The sequence below is a fragment of the Eucalyptus grandis genome, chromosome 4 (genome assembly GCF_016545825.1).
Source record: "Eucalyptus grandis isolate ANBG69807.140 chromosome 4, ASM1654582v1, whole genome shotgun sequence".
NCBI classification, from domain to species: Eukaryota; Viridiplantae; Streptophyta; class Magnoliopsida; order Myrtales; family Myrtaceae; genus Eucalyptus; species Eucalyptus grandis.
In genome coordinates, this window is record NC_052615.1 from 1,825,789 (window position 1) to 1,844,719 (window position 18,931).

General features: G+C 37.5%; 1 protein-coding gene across 7 annotated transcripts; it reads right to left on the reverse strand.

Annotated features, from left to right (window-relative positions):
• Positions 1–929: 929 nt before the first annotated feature.
• On the reverse strand, positions 930–7,527 carry LOC104446525 (anaphase-promoting complex subunit 4-like). 7 transcript variants are annotated; one of them, XM_039311726.1, is made up of 5 exons: positions 7,279–7,527; positions 2,925–3,104; positions 2,448–2,633; positions 2,225–2,265; positions 930–1,198 (listed from the first exon to the last, which is right to left on the reverse strand). In XM_039311726.1, exons 1-4 carry the CDS (start codon positions 7,348–7,350, stop codon positions 2,227–2,229), a joined length of 477 nt encoding a protein of 158 aa, XP_039167660.1. In that variant the 5' UTR covers positions 7,351–7,527; the 3' UTR covers positions 930–1,198; positions 2,225–2,226. The 7 variants fall into 7 exon arrangements, with proteins under 7 accessions (XP_039167660.1, XP_039167655.1, XP_039167657.1 ...); XM_039311721.1 differs by having other exon boundaries at positions 2,225–2,376; XM_039311722.1 differs by lacking the exon at positions 930–1,198 and adding an exon at positions 1,212–2,073 and having other exon boundaries at positions 2,225–2,376.
• Between the last annotated feature and the right edge of the window lie 11,404 nt (positions 7,528–18,931).

Sequence of the window (18,931 nt, forward strand, 5' to 3'; positions counted from 1 at the left end):
TCTGGTTCTAACTTTGAACAGAAAGTCGTTCAACTTCGAAACACTGAAATGACGAAGAAATTTAACTGTGAGGAGTAAAATTCTTGGAAATTAGAGTGCAAAAGGAAAAGTGAACTCGCAGGAAACGTACATGCTACGAAAGTAGAGTAAACAAACTTTCGGTGAAATTGCAACTTTTTGCTTTCTGTCCTTTCCTCACGCGTGCCCCGACAATTCTCTCTCTTCATTTTTTCTTTTCACCACCTCTGTTCTTCTTTTTCTTTCTTTTCTTTTGTGGACCCCTTTCTCAGTTTTCCTTTATAGGAGCTTTCTCTTTCTACCGACCATAACTCTCTGTCTCTTTCTCTCTCTCTTGGCAATTATTGCATGTTGAAAAATCGCCCACCCCACCTGGGTGAGAATTCTCTCTTGACCGACACTCCGACCGAAAAAAAAGATTTTCTTGACTCCTTTGGCCATGAATTCCGGTATCTGAATGGTGAGATTGCCCCTTGTCAAGATGGAAATTGCTCTCTCTTGACTGGATATAAAATTTGAGAAAAAATTTTAGACAAGAAAATTGGGGGTTTAAAGTTGAGGGTTTTTGAAACCAAAAAAAGGTCGGGATAAAATTAAGATTGAAACTAAAATTTGAGTTTTTAAGGAATTAGGACCATATAAAAAGAGCAAGAGAAAGTTGACTAGCTTCATCTGTTTTTATCATCCGGTGGCATGTTTGTAATTAGATAGCATATGATAATTTTATCTCTACCCCCACTCCTAGTGGCTAGGCCCAAGTCCTTCCTTAATTTGAGGCTACCTCTTCTCCATCAAATTTTTGTCAATTTCTTATTGCGAAAGAACCACTAGGCCCACTACTCTTCTCTCTACTTAATTATGAAGTTACCAAATTCAATTCCAACACCCAGCCAACGAGATAAATTTGTTACTGACACTGGCAAGTTTATCAAACATTGATACACAAAGGAAAGAGTATGGGGCAACAATAAGTTTCCAGAACAGCAAATGGACATGGTAAGAAGCTCAAAGAAAAAAATCTTCAGCACTATACAATTGATGGCATCACAATGAATTGATCCTTAGCTTGATTGTATGACTGTCAAAATGTTCCTACCACTAACTGACAAGGGAGGAACTACATAGCATGAGGAATGCTGCGAAGCTTTTTATTCTCCATCTCCAGGTGTAAGATAGGGTCCTAGATGTGTAGTTTCACTGGGTTAGTGTTTCAAAAGTGAGAATACTATAACCAAGCAAATGTCCACACAAAATTTAACCCATTAGGGCCATCAAATGAACATTTCTTAACCTATATACAAGTACAAGACTCCAGCTATCAAGATATGTTGGAACTTTTGCTGTAACGGTAAGGCAGAAAGCAAAACATCCTTTGAAATCATAAGCATGTAATGGCATGTATATGCATTGTGCACACAGGAGGAAAAACAAAGCTGCTGCTACTCGTGCCGATGAGGAGAGCAAATAAATAATAGATAGGAACAATAAAAGAACAAACGTTTTTAAAACCAAACCAATGGTTCAATTGGTTGAACTGGTAAAACTATTGCATGTGATGTCATTTGATAGAACACTTTGCAAATATTAGATTACACATGTTTAGAACAAAAGAAGCCCAGTGAGTTACAAGCGAACAAAGAAGCCCATTGAGTTGGCAGACACCATAGCATTTTAGTATATTACACACGCTCGATGTCATCTTAATAGCATCCTGTTCAGTTATCTAATAGATTAGGCCAATACGGTCAATAATTAAATTATCCACCACAAATTGAAGAAAGAAGACACCGGAGCAAATGGTTGGCACACTTGTTAATTACAAGAAGTTGGAGTTCCAAACCCAAAGCCAACTCCAACACTACTCCTTCAATTTTTTTTAAGGTCCAGAACTGGTCCATACTTTTTGATAGGTTTGCTGGGTACCAGTTGACAGGGACACCTGGTTATCGGTTAAACAAGGTAAATACCACCAGTTCTTGACCAATACTATTTATGCTGGGAAATTTAACTGGACAGGCCTGGTTCCCCATCCAACCAGAAGCACTTCCTAAAATTCTGAAAAGAACAGGAGTCAACAGAAAAGCAGAATATGCTAGGTTTTTCCTTTTGCCATCAATGTCTTAAATTGTGAATTGACATGATCAGAATAGAACTCAGGATACCGTGAGTAAGAAATCAATATGCAAGCTCCGAATCCATGAGTTACCTTCAATTGGTACAACTCTCAGTTATTTGTACAATTGGTTCCTGCAATATGCACAAATGGAAGGTCACTGCTTGCAAGATCATCATTCTGGCGTCTCCCAAGCCTTCACAAATATCATTCATCTTATTTAGCAACATAGCAATTTGATCGTCCTGTTTACAACAGAATGTATTAGCCACATTTGCAAATTTGGGCTTTAAAATATGATATACCAAGCTCTTACCTCAAATAGAGCCAAATCCACAAAACAGTGACCAGGAGGGATGCACAACAAGATCCTTCCAAAGGTCTTCCTTGCTTCACATTCATTCGTCAGTCCCCTCACTACCGCTATACAATTCGTTACATCTACAAAAGAATCGTCAGGTATTTGGAAGGAAATATAATCTGAAGCAAATTCAAAGTCATCTTGTAGAGCCAGACAGAGAATGATTAGCATGAAAAAGCATTTGTACTATGCACATGTGGATCTCTGGATAATATATGTAGTTTCAGATTAAAGGTATATATGTCATTCTAAGCAACCCTTATCATGTCTTATCCAAAAATAGTTCAACTTCATGTCTAAAATTTAGTAATTTAGTGTCACTAAAGACATGATACCACACATGATGAGAGACAGGCAAGATATTACAATGGTTGCAAACATAAGATATCTAGAAAGGTAGAGAAATCACAAGAAAGATTGTAACAGGCATACCGGCTTCATGACATATGAGAGCACCCTTATGAATTGCTCAACCTTTACATGCAGCATTCCAGCCTTTATTACTGCATTATCCACCAGAGTCTCATCCAAACCAATACCTAGGTAATGAGAACGCCATCTTGAAAGACCCCTGAGCTCACCCATTCTAAAGCCAATAATTTCTACAGTAGGCTGTTATGTAAATAACAATACTTCAGTATCTTAACCCCATATGTCAAATATCATCTCTTATTGAGAAAACTGACACACACTCGTGAGGGATAAAAATAGCATTTATCTGCTGAACCATCAAAGTTAAAAGTTTATGAAAGAAAATGTTTTACACAGTAAATGGTTATTACAACCCATCTTCATCTTCTGCACACTGTGTTTGAACTAAACGACATACTCTAGAGTCTCTGACAAATAAAAGTTATACTGGAAAATTCATTAAAGAAATGGAGCCTAGTCTACTATCCAATTCATGCAAGCAGGATAGAAGTTTGGAATGTTCATGCGAATTATCAAGTCCTGCCCAAAGTCGCTGTGAGAGAGAGAAGTCAAGGAGACAACCCCTAGCCCTGCCCAAGTCAAATATCAAACCGCATGTGAGAGAGAAGGGGGGCATTTATGTGATAGTTGTGAGCTGTAAGCACAATATTGACAGGAAATGCTAGTGTGTTCAAGGAGACAGCCCCTAGCCCTTCTGCTGTTAGCTTGGGTAAGGTTAACTTCTTTACAATATTCAAATATCAAACCGCATCTCTATCCAACAGCTTCAGGAAGGGTAACTTCTTTACAACATTCAAATATCAAACCGCATCTCTACTTACTTGATTCAAAACTCTCCCTGCTACCAATTTACCTCCCCAATTATCAAATGTTTACACTTCAATCTAAAGAAAAGTCCCAGCTTACAAAAGCATTTAAACAGTAAGCCACATCTTTATTTCATAGCTTAATCTTTTTATCACTTGTCAATTTTTCCACAAAATTCTACACCGTCGTGAATGCACATTTTGAATAGACAAAAGGAGAAAGAAGCCCTAAAGCATTGATTGGCAGTACCATAAAGTTAAAGAGAGTTCATAAGCCTTGGCAAGAAAGAAATAGGCAGGCTTTTAAAAATGAGGAAAGCTCTATAGGTGCTGTAAAAGATATTGGCTTACCACCTTATTTTTTTCACATTGTGGTGGCAGTTCTTTGGACACCAAGTCTTTTTTTTTTTTTTTTAAGGTAAATATGAGCTTATAGGTGGTAATTAGTAAATAGGAGGCATCCCCTTGGTGCTTTTTAATAGACTTACTAATCAAAATATAAAACAGCAGAGTATAACCTTGAAATATGTAACTAGAAACGTCATTTCTCACTATAGTAGTAATCAAGAAAAATATGTAGCATGCACATGAGAGTCATTGTACCCAGGAGAAGCACAAGATCTGATCCAATTAACAACAGCCCTATAGTGTGCATGTACATGTGTGCACACCTGTGTAAGCACATGATCACATGCATGTGCACGCCGAAGCACATGTTCACAACACACAAAAATGCCCATATAAATGGAGAGAGATCTGGCAGGGGAATAAACTGGCAATATATTTTCTCTAGATAACAGAGGATTTTGTTGAGAGAAAAAGTTCCCAAAGATTCCACACATCAGTCCCATATAAGAGAACAAAACAAAAGAAAAACAAACAAAAATGAAGCATTAGAAGATATACAGAATCAGAATATGATTCTGAAAGCCGGTTAAAAGGTGCCAACACAGAAGCAACCAAAGATTCCAAACCCTACATTTTGTTGCTTTCTTTCCTAAGGCATCCCATGAGACAAAGGTGCCGCACTTCAGAACTTCTTAGAAATTGATCCTCCTAATTAGGCATGCCAACAGTTAAGAAACTGGATGGCATGTTTTGGCAAGAACCAAACTACCTTAGACAAGCCAAAGATTTGATGTAAAAGCTTGGAAGCGAAGTCAGAAAGAAGAAAGAGATGATCAACATTTTCCTTTAAAAGTTTTCACACACAACTCCATTCTATGAAAAATCAAATTCCGTTTCCTGAGATTCTCAATTGTAAGAATCTCATTCCAATTTGGTGTGCATTTATTATGAAACTTACACTCCCAAGTAATGGAATTTTCTCACATATTGGCGTTGTATGTGTAAGCATTTGGGTGAAATGTCAAGGAACAAGGAAGCTTTGGTTGCAGATTGTTATCATTTAAACAATGAAATGATCATTTGCGACATTGACTTTGTGGGCCAAGCCCAAGGTTAGGAGTTCGAAGATTTCTGATGCTTTTAAGGATGCTTTTGCTTGGAACAAGGGAAGAGATGGAATCTTTTCTGTAAAGTCTTACTACAAGCTGCTCGATAGGGAGATTTGTGAATAGAACAGATTTTCATTAGAGATCGATTTGGAAAATGAGGATTCCAATAGAGTTTCTCTTTTTGCTTGGGAAGCAACCTGGGAACAAATCCTTACTTTAGAAATGAGGCAAAGTACTGGTTAATAGGTGTCTCCTCAGCAAGAGGAGATAGTGCGTGCGGCATCTCCTCCTTCATTTTGTTCTTGGACAAGAATGGTTTGGACCGTTTCCTATGCATGCACCATGTTATCTCGGGTTATCAGACGTTTTATTGAGCAAGAACTTTGCGCATGGTAGGGCATTTGTTTATAGCACAACAATTGGGATTAAATCAATTCCCCCGTGTCTTTTGGATGATTTGGAAGGAGCGGAACAAGAGAGCTTCCGATGGAGAGAAATCTTCCATTCTATTTTATTGAAAGTTGGCTTAAAGTCACATACTTTTGGTATAGTGCAAACTTGCATATAGATGTAAATGCCTTGGTTGATTAGTCAATGATTTATTTGGTATTTGAGCTCCCTTTTGGTTTTGGGAGTTGATTTGTATATGGCTTTAGTTTTTTGGGCTCCTTTTGTATATGGGTTGCACCCCCTTGGTGCCCTACAAGTGAAATATATAATCTATAAAAAGAAACTTAACACTTTCCTGAGGATTTTAAGTTATTCAAATTACCCTTTGTTCCAACACATGTTATCTCATCATATAGTTTCAAGTACTAACATCAACATCTCACATATGATTTTGTGCTAATCAGCATAACCATCACCCACATGGGCAAAAACACTCTATTAACTCATAGTTGTAATTCCTTTTGCGAGTAAGATCATTGTGATAAAAGGGTGCCACTACTATTGAAAGTCAAGATCAAAAAAGTTCAAGAGAAACTTTGGATCCAAAGAGCTACCAACACACTACCATAAAAGGAGCAATACTAGGGACTAAGAGAAGTATACAAAACTAATTTGAAGAGGAAAAATGTGAGTATAATGCATAAGAAGGTCCAAACAGCTAATACAAATATATTTGGCATGCGACTTAGTAAAAGCAATTTCAATACTAGGGCTTAACATCCTCATCATTATTTTGCCAAAAAAGAGGTGATATATCAAGCATTGTGATCTAAAGATATGCTACAAAATAATAATATAAAATAATCAATTCTCACATCTAAGTGCTAAACAAATGATTGCGAACAGAGGCTCTCATAACCGTTGTTAAGCATCACAAATTAGATCCATGTAGGCTTAATTCACTATCATCCAAGCACCCACCAGTTAGTTTTTTGCTCATTTTCTTCAAATTTCTAAGTTTTCATTCTCATCCTTAGCTTGTTGACCTTAAACATAACACAGAAAAGAAGAGTTTCAGTTACTACATTGAGTTCAATGAGTGGAATTTGGTAATATAAACAAGTCTAACTTCCCCTAGGCTCTAATAGTAATATCAGTAGGTAAAAACAGTTGAATATGATTCTCTGGTACAAAAATTGACTCTTGCAATTAAGAGGGGATATATGCTAAAGATCAAAATGGATAGTAAACTCTTTCCTTTTAAATTGAGAACATATCTCTACACCTGCTAATTATAATGTGAATAAATTAAACATTCTATATCTAAATCTCCATGTACAGTACACTTAAAGCTCAAACTTAGATCAAGTTCAAGTTTCGAACCAATGATTAATGACCAACAATTTTCATTATACGTATATAGGAGAGATTGCCAACTTGTTAAATCAGACTCAAATCAGATTTTACTTTGCCCTTTCCAGCCACTTAATGTTGGCAATTCATATCATGGCATATGATATGTTCATATGAAGAATCAACATCAGGATGTTCTGAAAAATATGGCATGTCTCCAGATGTGCAAAGCATAATTTATTGTAACAAATTCTTATCTCTGTCTAATCACCTCCAGGACTGTTCTCTGAGATGCATGAAACTTAATTATTTGGGAAAAAGGCCAAATGCAAAGATAATAACGTGTACCTGCAGATGATTGAGGACAACCAGCAAAAGTTCTTTTCCAGCACCACAAACAACTATTGATACACTCTTCATATGCTATCACTAAACAAACTAGCAAACTAAGATTTTAAAAACCAATTGAAAAAGCCGAGGTCCTATAGCAGCATAAGAGCTTAAAAAATAAGCCATACCACTTCACCCAGAGAATTAACAAGAAACTGATGGACTGTAGGAGTGGTACTAGCACCATCGAGAAGAGTCAAAAATTCCTCCTGAGAAGAAGAGTCGAGACATAGATAAGCAAACGAAAACAGTTAAATGAAGAAAATTGAAACGCCATCTACCGCTTTGTATTAATAGTACCACTTGCCATGGTCACTAACGAGGTTTGACAGCAAATCAAACCTCTCATGAAGTATGTTAAAAGCATCAGCCCACTGCTTATGCATGACTGATAATGATGTCCGGATGACATGAAGTAAAATGTTCAATGTTCAAAGCCTGTTGAGCGACTTGATGAAGTTCATTTTTTTTATGCTGTAGACAGAAAGAGATTGATAATCTGAGGAGGCATTCGGCTGATAAAGATTCTCAAAAGTCCGTTCTGATTTCAATTTGAGAATTAAAACAGACCAGCAAATGCATTGGGTGACACTCTGAAAGCAATTGATGAATAAAAGGAAAACTACTCTCAAAATCAAATCACAAACTGAAGTTGACATTTTAGTATTCTCATTCCACCGCAAACATGGATACTTGGAATAACTAAGCCTGTTTTTGGAATGTGATGCAACCAGAGCATATTCTCAGAATTTTCATCCCCAATGACATGTATTATTTTCACTGAAAAATATTTTGTCAAAAAAAAAAAATCGAAAACAGTTTCTATGAAAATGGAAACTAAAGGTGCTTTCTAAAACTAAGCAGGCCTTAAATAGTCGAGAACAAAAACGACATGTGAAGCATGCGACAATGTTTAAAATTTTGCAACGGATTTGCCTCACAATTTTCAACATCTGAACAAAATAGATTTCTAGAGGTTTTTACTGAAAGCTAGTATGAAAATTACAGGTTGGGTTCGAAGCATGAGGCATCGTGTTGTTCAGGCTTATGGCGACTCTCGAAAGTCAACTCAAGCATTAAAAAATTTCAGCAGGAAAGTTCTTCCATCATGTAAATTTCAAAGTCATTTCTAAGAAAACTGCCCCGAAATTGCTCTACCTTAACTATCCATTTCTTTTTGAAGGATGATGATAATATCCTGAGTTAATAAGCGTTTTACTTTCCTTATGACCAAACAAAGTTAGATACCACCGAAACAAATATCAGTGCACATGAACAACCTTAATATAATCATAACATCAAGTACAATCACCACCACATAAACTAGAACAGAATCTAGATTTCCACGCTTATCACCTTCATTCACTCTTGGTTTTTCCTGTAAAAGACCAACTCCTCAGTTCGACATCATCTTCTCATATAAGACTTCCAAGCACTTCACACACTGAATAGAACAATGAAAGAGCTTTCTCGATTCAAAGCAATTATCAGGAGAGACGGCCGATCGACCGCCTTCGAAGTCATCCGTGACCATGGCCAGCAAACCCTTCTCCGGATTCCACTCCGCCATCTCCAGAAAGAACGGCCAAACGGGGAGCGGAACCTGAGAAGCCAAAGCGGGCCGTCGGAACTGAAGCTGAAACGGAAGCGCGCGCCATTGGAACAGAGCTGGAACAGAGCTGGTATGCTCCGTCTAATAGTCGGAGGAAGGGGGCGGGGGCGGATCTTTTTCTTTTTCTTTTTTTTGAAAAAATTGAAAATTGAAATGTCCTTTTCTTTTTCCCTCTCTTGCTTCTTTTAAGGACGTGTTTAACGTTGGAATATGAATCTTTTGAATTTTTATTTCTTGACAAAAAATCTTGTGAATTAATAGGTTAATTTTCACAATTACGGCCGATGCGAAACAAAGGAAACCCTCGTTCGACTCTATTCCCCTATCAATTTCGTTTCATTTTCCCGTTTCATTTTTCTATTCCATACCTCCCATTTTCTCGTGTCAAAGGGTCGTAAATTCTTTAGAATGCGCATGATCATCTATTCCCAAAAAGCACCAAACTTTGTTATAATCTTCGTTGTTCTAGTGGAAGAAAGTTTATAATGCTTGATACTGAAAAAATTGGTCGAATCAATGGTCAGTCATTTTCGAAGAGTACTCAATGGTTTGTTCTTTGAAATTCCTTACAAGAAAGGTGGGAATCAAGGAGTTTCCTTTCGCGTTAGTCTCCATTTTTGCTAAGCAAATGAATATTGATAAGACTGAAGCATATGCTACAAATACGTCACCGTATACCTCATGTTCATTCATTTTTTGCATTGCTTATACCTGATATGAAATTTTGATAATTGTTCTACAAATTATCCAGAAATAAAATCGCAAAAATTCTCAAAACGAACAAAAGGGCAAAAAAAAAAAAAAAGTTCCAGGCAGAACAACACAGCAACGCGAAAAAAGAAAAGAAAAAGAAGATGAAAAAATGAAGGAGAAAAGCAGCTCATTGAAAAAAATCGTCAATTTTAGGCATTTCTTTTACGAAATGTTATTGCTTTTTACAAACTTTTCTCTTTTTGTTGCGAACAAGAATTTTGATCAAGTGGGTTCTGCTGTTGTGGACAAAAACGATGTGCTCCTGCACACTAACGTGCTAACATGCGTGCAAAAAAGCTCTATAAATTAATTAAGTAAAAAAAGAAGAGGAAAATCTATAAGTTAAGCACCAATCGAGTGGTCTGCCCATTTGTGTTTTGATCTTCGGACTACATGTAGCCCGCATGTACGCTTATGCGTTGAGATCATATGAGGTTCCTAATGGATCAAATTATATCCTATCAATCATGTTCAATTTTCCATCTAAAATATCTCATCTTAAAGTGAAAATTACTTGTTCTAGGTAAAGGACATAGGATTTTGAAATCGACTTTAAGTAGTCAACCGACTCAAGACATTGTGATCAAATCATCATCGACAATTCACAAACTTGTACATAGATCTGAAAAACCTCCCAAATAGGAAACCATATTCCACACTAATAGATCTAATTATAGGCAGTGGGCCCAAGGGAGTCCATTTGGGAGAGTCCCAACAAGGAATTATAACTATTAAGGACTTGCTCCATGAGACTAAAGAGGCAACTGATAGGAACCTTAATGATACTGATTAGAACAATTCTCCAGCACGCTTTTCTAGACTAATCAAATGTCTGCTGAAAAGTTCATCATGTTTTCACGTTGAAACAGTAATAAACCCAAACATGCAGGAAAGTTCAGAGTACCTAAAATTCTACATCTTCTAATAGCTACACACCCATGGAGAGAACTATCTACACACAAGCATACACACTCACAGAACACTTTCCCCAACCGACTGGTCGTATAGGCTCTCTTAATCTCCCAAAAAAGAGCAGAAACTCAAAAGTCTAAAACAAAAGCAGAAAGTCTGTACAGTAGGCTAACCCAAACAGACACCAAATTCTCCTTTAGGTGCTTCAACTGCGATATTGGTAGAAGGAGCACTCAGGGCAAACAACAAAAGCTTCGGATAATTGTGTTGTATTGAAGTTGGAGGTGTCATCTCTGAAGTGACCAGTAGAAGTGAAATCTAGAACTAGTATAGTTGTTTAATTGACCAGTCCACTACTTTCGGGCAATACTGATTTCTGCCATCAGATCCATTTATTAAGAAAGACTGCTCTATGGAAGTGAGAAAGGAAAGAAGTAGCCATTGACTGAATCTGATGGACTATACTGCTAAATATATGATCTAAAACAGACAGGAGGCTTACAACATTTCCAATTGGAAAGACACCAAATATACTAAAGCACAAAACCCCATCTTCATCTCCACTGCAAAGGATATTAAAACATTGCTTTGAAGAATTTGAGAGCACTACGAATGAACCTTGACCATCGTCAATTAAACCAGTTCCTCCAGGTACTAGACCAGGCATGTAAGGAGCTCTTGGAGCTGGAGGGAAAAACGAGTAGTGCAATCTTCAAATGCCAAAGTGTTGCCAGAAGTGTCCTATTAAAAAATGGATAATTATCTTTCCAATTGGCCAAAAAAAGAAGAAGAAGAAGAAGGTAAATATAACAAGAGATTAAGGTTAAGGAGTCAACAATCAACAAATCAACAACTCACAGTTGACACCAAACATAAGTTTTCAAAAAACCTTCCACAAACCCATATTGAAGCTGTTGAATAAAATCCTAAGTTTGAGAAAAGAAATATTTTAGTAGACCAGACTAAAACAACTACTTAACTGCAAACAAAGCATTAGATAGAACATGAAAGGTATGAACAATAAAATATTTTCTGTTAAGAATCAAGATCAAGAAGTTAGATGAACTTTTTTCAGTTGAAAGATGCATACTATATTCACTTGGGCATCCTCCTCCCAATTGAGACACACCATAGCTGCCGCATGGGACTTAATCTTCTTAACAGTTTTCCATTCTGCTTAATATTTCTACCGAGTTAGAAAAAGATATACCACATTACGTATAACTGCTGCAAGCACTAGCATATAACAAGCAGCACGATGCATATCCATTGTTCCACAAAGACGGCTATATTGGTAAGATAACATTCATGTGTAAAAATAAGATCTTCAAAGCAAAACATAATCCATGAAGTGGATAAGGATTAGTAAATTGGTAGACATCTCAAAGAAACTTTATGGCAGCAGCATCAGCCAAGTTCTGAGCAATTGTACCCATGACCAAACAGCTAGCTTAATGAATAACTGGTAATCTACGAACTTTTCCACCCACAATCATAATTAAGGCACATACAAATTCTATCATTTAGGAGTCACCTGAAGTATTACCTTCCTGATATGACCGAACTGGACATGTGTCACTTTGAATAACAGAAAGAAACTAATAATTTGATGAAAATGAGCGTGCCATGGATAACTGCTTCTATATGCTGTCTCAATCATCTTTGGATAGGAATGAACGATTCAATCTAATTGGTTAAATGGGTATATATAAGATACAAGATATCATGATATCATCTAAATTGAGGACTTTGTAAGTTTATGGCTATTCTTCTTAAAAATTATATGACATTGACAAAGATATGCATATTGCATGTATTGTACAAGTTATAAATGCCGTGCCGGTCATGTTTGGATCGGAATGAACTATTCACTTTAATTAGTTAAATGGGCTATTCATCTCTTGTCGTTTGTAGACCTATTTAACGAGGGGGCATGTTCGAAAAGAGTGTTCTAATAAGATCTGTTAAGGCTTTTGTGCTCAGATTGACCTAACTAGCAGTCAATTGCTAATTTGACATTGGCAGACAGGACCCATAAACATGGATTGCCATCTCTATTAACAGCTAAATGTTTGTTGAGCGAGCTTGCTGTTTGCAATGCATCATGCGGCTTTTGAGCAATTCAGAATTATTCCCAAGAGAGATTAGAGAAGAACAAATTCTGAAGATACGGGATTCTTGCAGTGAAACTGTACCATCTTCTAGTCCCAAGACAACTACTTTGCCATCAGGATGCCAGCATAAACCGAGAAAATGATAATCAAAATTTAGAAAGTAAGGCAAACATCATAACAGTACACATTATATCTGACAGGGATATTGGTAACTTGACATGGGATTTCTTTGGGCTAGTAGATCATCTAAAGCTAGGGAATCTATATCTTTTTGGCAGCCTTCAATCCATTATCTCAATCCAAAAACGAAACTTATTGTTCGGCTTTGGAACCTCGAGGTGGAGTGTAACCATGAAAGCATACGGTCAAGCAATAATCACATGTGTACAAGTATCTACAACTTATCTCAACAGAAACCACTCAAGGATTGGTTCAAGAAGCACTCAACAACATGTTTTTCATATCAAGAAAGCAACATGATGCATGCAGCATTCAGATGTTTCTGGAGAAAATATACCTCCTCTCTAAATTTTTCCAGTGAGAATAGATTACAAAAACTACCAAGGCTAGGCATCTGATCCCAAGCTCTTACGAATTTGAATTACCAAAAGATAAAGTCGTACAAGAACTTAACATACTTGGATGCAGCTCCCCCTACCCTCCTAGTCTTTTTGCTTTCTCCAACTCCTCCCTCCATGTATACATGTGTGCAGCATAGCTTGAGATATATCCTATTCACAAGTAAGTTAAATTCCCAACAACAAACTTGATTAATCAAAATGATGTGACGAAATGCCCCTTTGTAATCAGAAGAAGATAAATTAACTTCAACTAATACAAAATGTGCAAAACTTTCCAGACTAGACTCTACATTTTAACAATACAGAATGTGAGAAATCCTTGTAGGGAATGCTCAATATGTACAAGAAGAGGAAGAAGAGGAGCCAGAAGTAATATTACGCTCAATCAGTACAAGAAGAGGAAGAGCGGAGCCAAAAGTAATATTACATCGTGAGAATCACTAATAGAAATTGAAGGAAAACTATATAGATGCCCGACGGCATTGAGATCGTATTTTGCAGGGGTTAAACCTGCCAACTCCAAGTGGGCATCAAGCATTTCTACATTGGACATAACTAGTCTATCTAAAATAAACGACATCCCCTCTAATTCAAGTTCTTTATCTTCATGAACACTTTGATTGGTGTACCGAAAAGGGCAACAAGATGGCAATACGGGAGTAGGGTACACTTCCAGTTGGTCTAGATGATTGTCAGTTATGTTATGGAAATCTCCAAAGGCACCAATCTTGTCTAGAAGTTGATAGGAATCTATCGCGCCTGTAAATTAAAATCCCTTCATTCAACTAGTATCAGCTTGGGATTCTTTATTTGCAACTATGTCATCTCCAAATTTTCCCTCCCATTACAATCATTCACTCTTCATTTTTGTGTAAAACACCAACTCCTTAATTTGATGTCATGTTCTCATTTAGAATTCCAAGCACTTTACCTCTATATTCACTAACTCTCCACCAAATGCAATTTGAACTGGATTGGCGATTGAAGTGATTTATTTGGGGAAAAGGACCGTAGCACATTTAACGAAAAGCAAATGGGGAATAAGGCCAACGTGCATGCAGAGTCAGAACTTGCAATTGGGCAAAGAAAATGGCACACCTTGTACCTCTGCCGCAAGTGATAAAACCTAAGCACATTCAAAAATTGAAAGGCAAAAGAATAAGATAATTTACTCTTCCTTCCAAATACAGTTTAAAAACCCAGCAAGTGTATGCTTTGAGAACACTTTTGGTTCCCACCTATATGACAAATTGAGTGATGCTAAAGCTTTTGAGTTTGAAATAGTAGAACTTATATACTAATTCTAGTCAACAACTGCTTTTTCAGTCTTTAAAAAACAGGACACAACAACTTTTCATTAATAATTTACTATGATCTTTGGAATGATGGTTATGCAGTACTGAGCAGGAAAAAGAATGACCCTAAACCAGCTGCCTTTTCTTTGATTTTTCAGTAGTTATTCTAAAGGCACAAAGTGTATTTGCACCAGTGGTCATCAGGCAGAGTAGCAAACGATGTAAACCAGATTCTTGGTCGCGTTCTGCAACTTCTGAAGCAGTCCCTCAACCAGGTTGCAATACCTTCTGTAAGACTTGAACCAATTTTGAACAAAACAATCAGATGGCCTTCCAAAATCCTCACCTCTCATAAAAAAGTTCGACTCTGCTTCAATCAAGGATCGAGACTTCCGTTACCAGCTGCTTCATCATACCAGAAAATCCTCTCAAACAGCAACAGAGGACTTGAAATCTCCAAGCGTAAACCCTCATCAAGTGCATACCGAAAGCAGCCATTGACCGCAATTTCCCTCAAAGTTCTCGAACAAACCTTGATGGTTCGCTTTAAACCGTAGCATCCTTCCAAACTAAGGTACTCGAGAACAGGGCTGCCATTCGACATCTCATGCATCACCTCCGAGTCACAGATGGACAGGGACCTAAGATTAATCCAAGCGATACTCCTACTCAACGAGAAGCAACAGAGCCCTTGCAGGTTCACCAACGAGCATCCATAAAAGGAGCCGCGGTACTGCGATGATCTCGCACAACCTCTTAGTCGCATCGATGGGCCTTGCAACGGTCGAGAAAATCGACGTCGATGTGGAACTCTTGCCAGGGGAATTGCCGAGTACCGAACGAAGGAGGAACCGGAAGGAGAGCCTTCCGATTTGATTCATTTTTAAATCCAAGAGACACGTTGCTCGATGGAGAGGCAACCACTTTCCCGCGCCTTTTAATACGACATCTGCAAAACATCTGCAAAAATCATCATTCATATAATAATCGAGTATGAACAAAATTGAGTAGGCGTACTGCGTACATAAGCAAGCTTGAGCCCGTGAAAGAATATGTTTGCTTGATTCCGCTTGATTTGTGATATCACGCTTTACTAAGAGGGCTCAATTTTCATAGTGATAAACATAAATAGCATTGGTAAATATCAAAACTAGTTGACAAAAAATTTTGATTGATAACTTATTCGATCATAGCATTTTGGTAAGTTACCAAATTTTTTAAAAAATACCAACAGTTATTATAATTTTATTATATATATTACTATCGACATCCAAATAATCCTAATGGTTAAAGTTAGAAAAATTCAAGATTCAAGATCCCGATCGTGGCAACACTCATTTCTTAACTTGAAAAAAGAAAATTAGATTTGTATCGGTAGTATTTTAATTGCATATAGGTGGTTAATTCAACATAAGCTTGTAGGAATAGGCGTTTAGATTTCTAAGTTTTCATAGAAATGGCTTAAAATCCTTTTTTTTGGTCAAATCAAAGAATCTACCTTTGACTGAAAAAAAAAAATTATTTCAATAGTCTTTAATTCTTTTTAGACATTTGATTTAGAAATAGTGAAATTTAAGTACCTACAATCAAATCAAAGAAATATCAATTTCAAGAATCGATTAACCAGTTAGAACACCATATTTGTTATCATGGAATTTGAGCTCACACCTTTCAAGATCATGTCACATGGCACAATTACACAAAACTCTATTGGAGAATAAAATCTGTTCTTTTCTCATCTTGGAAGGGGTCCTTTTTTTTCTTCTTCTTTTGGCTTCTTTTTATGTTCAAGAGGGAGGCGCCACAAGTTAAAAAAAAAAAAAAGGAGAAAAGAGAGAAAAATAAGGAGGATTGACTCTCCATGAGCACTGTGTATACACCTTCACCGTCGCCCCATCACATCCGACCTCATCCTCGTCACCGCAAGCTGCATCCATTGTTCTTGGACTTCATTCTCTTGAGGAGTTGGAGCAATAGTCGCCGCTGCCCATTCCGACGATTGAAACCCACGCCATCACTTTGATGAGCCTCTCCATCACTCCTCTCGACTCCATTAGTTGCCAAGCCAGTTGCCCGAGCCGCCCTGTCCTACTCCACTATTGCTCCTTGCCTTCCCCATCGTGAAAACCGAAGAGCCCCGATCTCGTCCGAAGACTCCCTCGCTGGTCGTTGTTCTGTTCGTAGATAGTTGTAAAGGTTCCAATCGCCGATTGTGAGTGCCCATCGTAACCTACTTACACCACTGATAAACTAGGCTTTCTTGCTACCTTCAACGATGGTCATCGATGAGGAGCCACTCAAAACCTAACGAGCCGAGGGTTAATTTTTGAGCTTGAATATTCCGGTTGGTTTATCCGATTCTATCTCCACTTTTGTTCCTTACTTTTTGTGGATGCAATGGCCAGCGCAATGGTTAGCCGATGGTAGGAGACGGTGGTTCGGCGAAGAGCGGGAATGAGTAACAGTGGTATAGGAGTACTTTTGAGCGTGAGATTTTGAATGTTTCCTCCTGGTTCGGTGAAGCTTTAGATAGCATGAAGATGCACCATGAAAAGTCATTGAAGGTGGGAGTTCTGGGAATAGGGAGCTAGGCCTCGAAGATGAGATGAGGGGTGAAAAGGCGAGAAAAGGCTAAAATGATGTTGACGTGTCCGGTGGGGTGAGGCCCCACACGGGGACAATTGCTAATTGCAATGGGGATTGGGCCCCACTTTATCTACTTGGCATCTACCTTTTTCTGTTTCCTTCGTTCCTGTCTTTTCTCTTTTTTCTTTTTTTAATAACGTGCCGAGATGCGATTGAGTTGGGTTTGCAGGGCGTACGAACCCATCACTAACTTTAATAGAAAATTGCAGGCTCCTATTTCAGTCCAATTACCAGCATTTATTGGATTGTTTCAATATTATCGATTACGCCATTGAGTTAGCCACATTTATTTGTTAAAGTTACTAACTTTTATAAAATAATACTACTCTTGATTTGGGTAAATTAGCAACTTTTCAGGGGTAAGTCACTAACTTATTTTAGCTTTACTAAGTTCTAAATTACCAACTATTTACTTGATTTCTTTTTTCAAAATTTTCATGGGTTTGAATAATTTTTTACTATCATTTATTTACAGTGGTTTTCGGCATATTAAATTTACTAACCCTCGTAAGAAATTGTCAACTCTTATTTGAGTCATTATATCAATATTATTTGATTGTTTGAAATAGTCCACTATCCTGTTTCAATAACTTGCCAACATTTATTTGTTAAAGTTACTAAGATGCACTTACTAACTCTTAGAGGATATTACCAACTTTTATTTTAATCAGTATGAATGTTTGCTTGATTGTATCGAAATTGCCGATTATTTTAATAATTTAATAACATTCATTGCACAACTTATCAACTTGTTCAAGTTACTGGGAAATTATGATTGCCATTTGAGTACACTTACTATTACCTTTAGAGTTACCGACGTGTCAAAATCACTGTATAAACTGCTCCAATAATCTATCAACACATAGACAATAACTTTACTATACACACTACTCAAATAATCCATCAACACATGGACGGTAAGTGATATCATTTGAGTACGTAGTGTGTTGATATGAGATTGGGTTGAAAAGATTTACCAAACCAGCATTGAAGGTGAAAATAGCTTAATTATTTGATAGGCAAGAGGCCGAAAAAATGTGAAAAAAGAAGAAGGAATTTAAACCCTTTAATGTCTCCTGGAAATGTACATGAAGTTGCATTTCTACGAACATTTCGTGATAACAAACACTGCAAAAAGGTGTCATTCTTCTCTCTGCTGCATTATTTCTGCCACCAAACACTCGCATATTTAGACACTTGGTTCAGAAGAAAATAAAATTGCAGAAGAGAGCTTCAGGCTTCCTCTTCTTCAGGTCAACCAAGTCAACTCAAGAGGTCCTGCTTCTCTCCAGTCAAGTAGGCATCTCATGAGCTTAAAAATAACAGACAATTGCTTTCATCACATCTTAAATTACATCGGCTCGAGTGAGAGAAATCGAGCCAAAACCTAGGATAGACATCTTAAAAACCTTCGAGTCCTCCGCAACCATCCCTAGCAAACCCTTCTCTGGATTCCACTCATGCCATCCTCACCTTCTGATAAGAAAAAATCGAGCCAAAACCTCACAAAACTGAATCGGAAAACAATCGTTTAGACCTGCCCATTACGTCATAGAAAGAACGCCCGAACGGGAGCTGAACCTGAGAAAACAAAGTAGTTCGTCGGAACATGAAGCTGAAACGGAAGCACGCGCCGACACCCTCCTTCGTTGGTCTACATCAAGTAGCCTGAGAACCGCAGCCACCATCTCTGCTGGA

Excerpts from the sequence above, each read along its gene's own strand:
- LOC104446525 (XM_039311721.1), bottom strand. The coding sequence starts at position 7,350 with ATGAAGAGTGTATCAATAGTTGTTTGTGGTGCTGGAAAAGAACTTTTG. Across the intron at positions 2,634-2,924 it reads TCTCATATGTCATGAAGCCG|GATGACTTTGAATTTGCTTC; the intron begins GTATGCCTGTTA and ends CTGGCTCTACAA. Across the intron at positions 2,377-2,447 it reads TGGATTTGGCTCTATTTGAG|GACGATCAAATTGCTATGTT; the intron begins GTAAGAGCTTGG and ends TGTTGTAAACAG.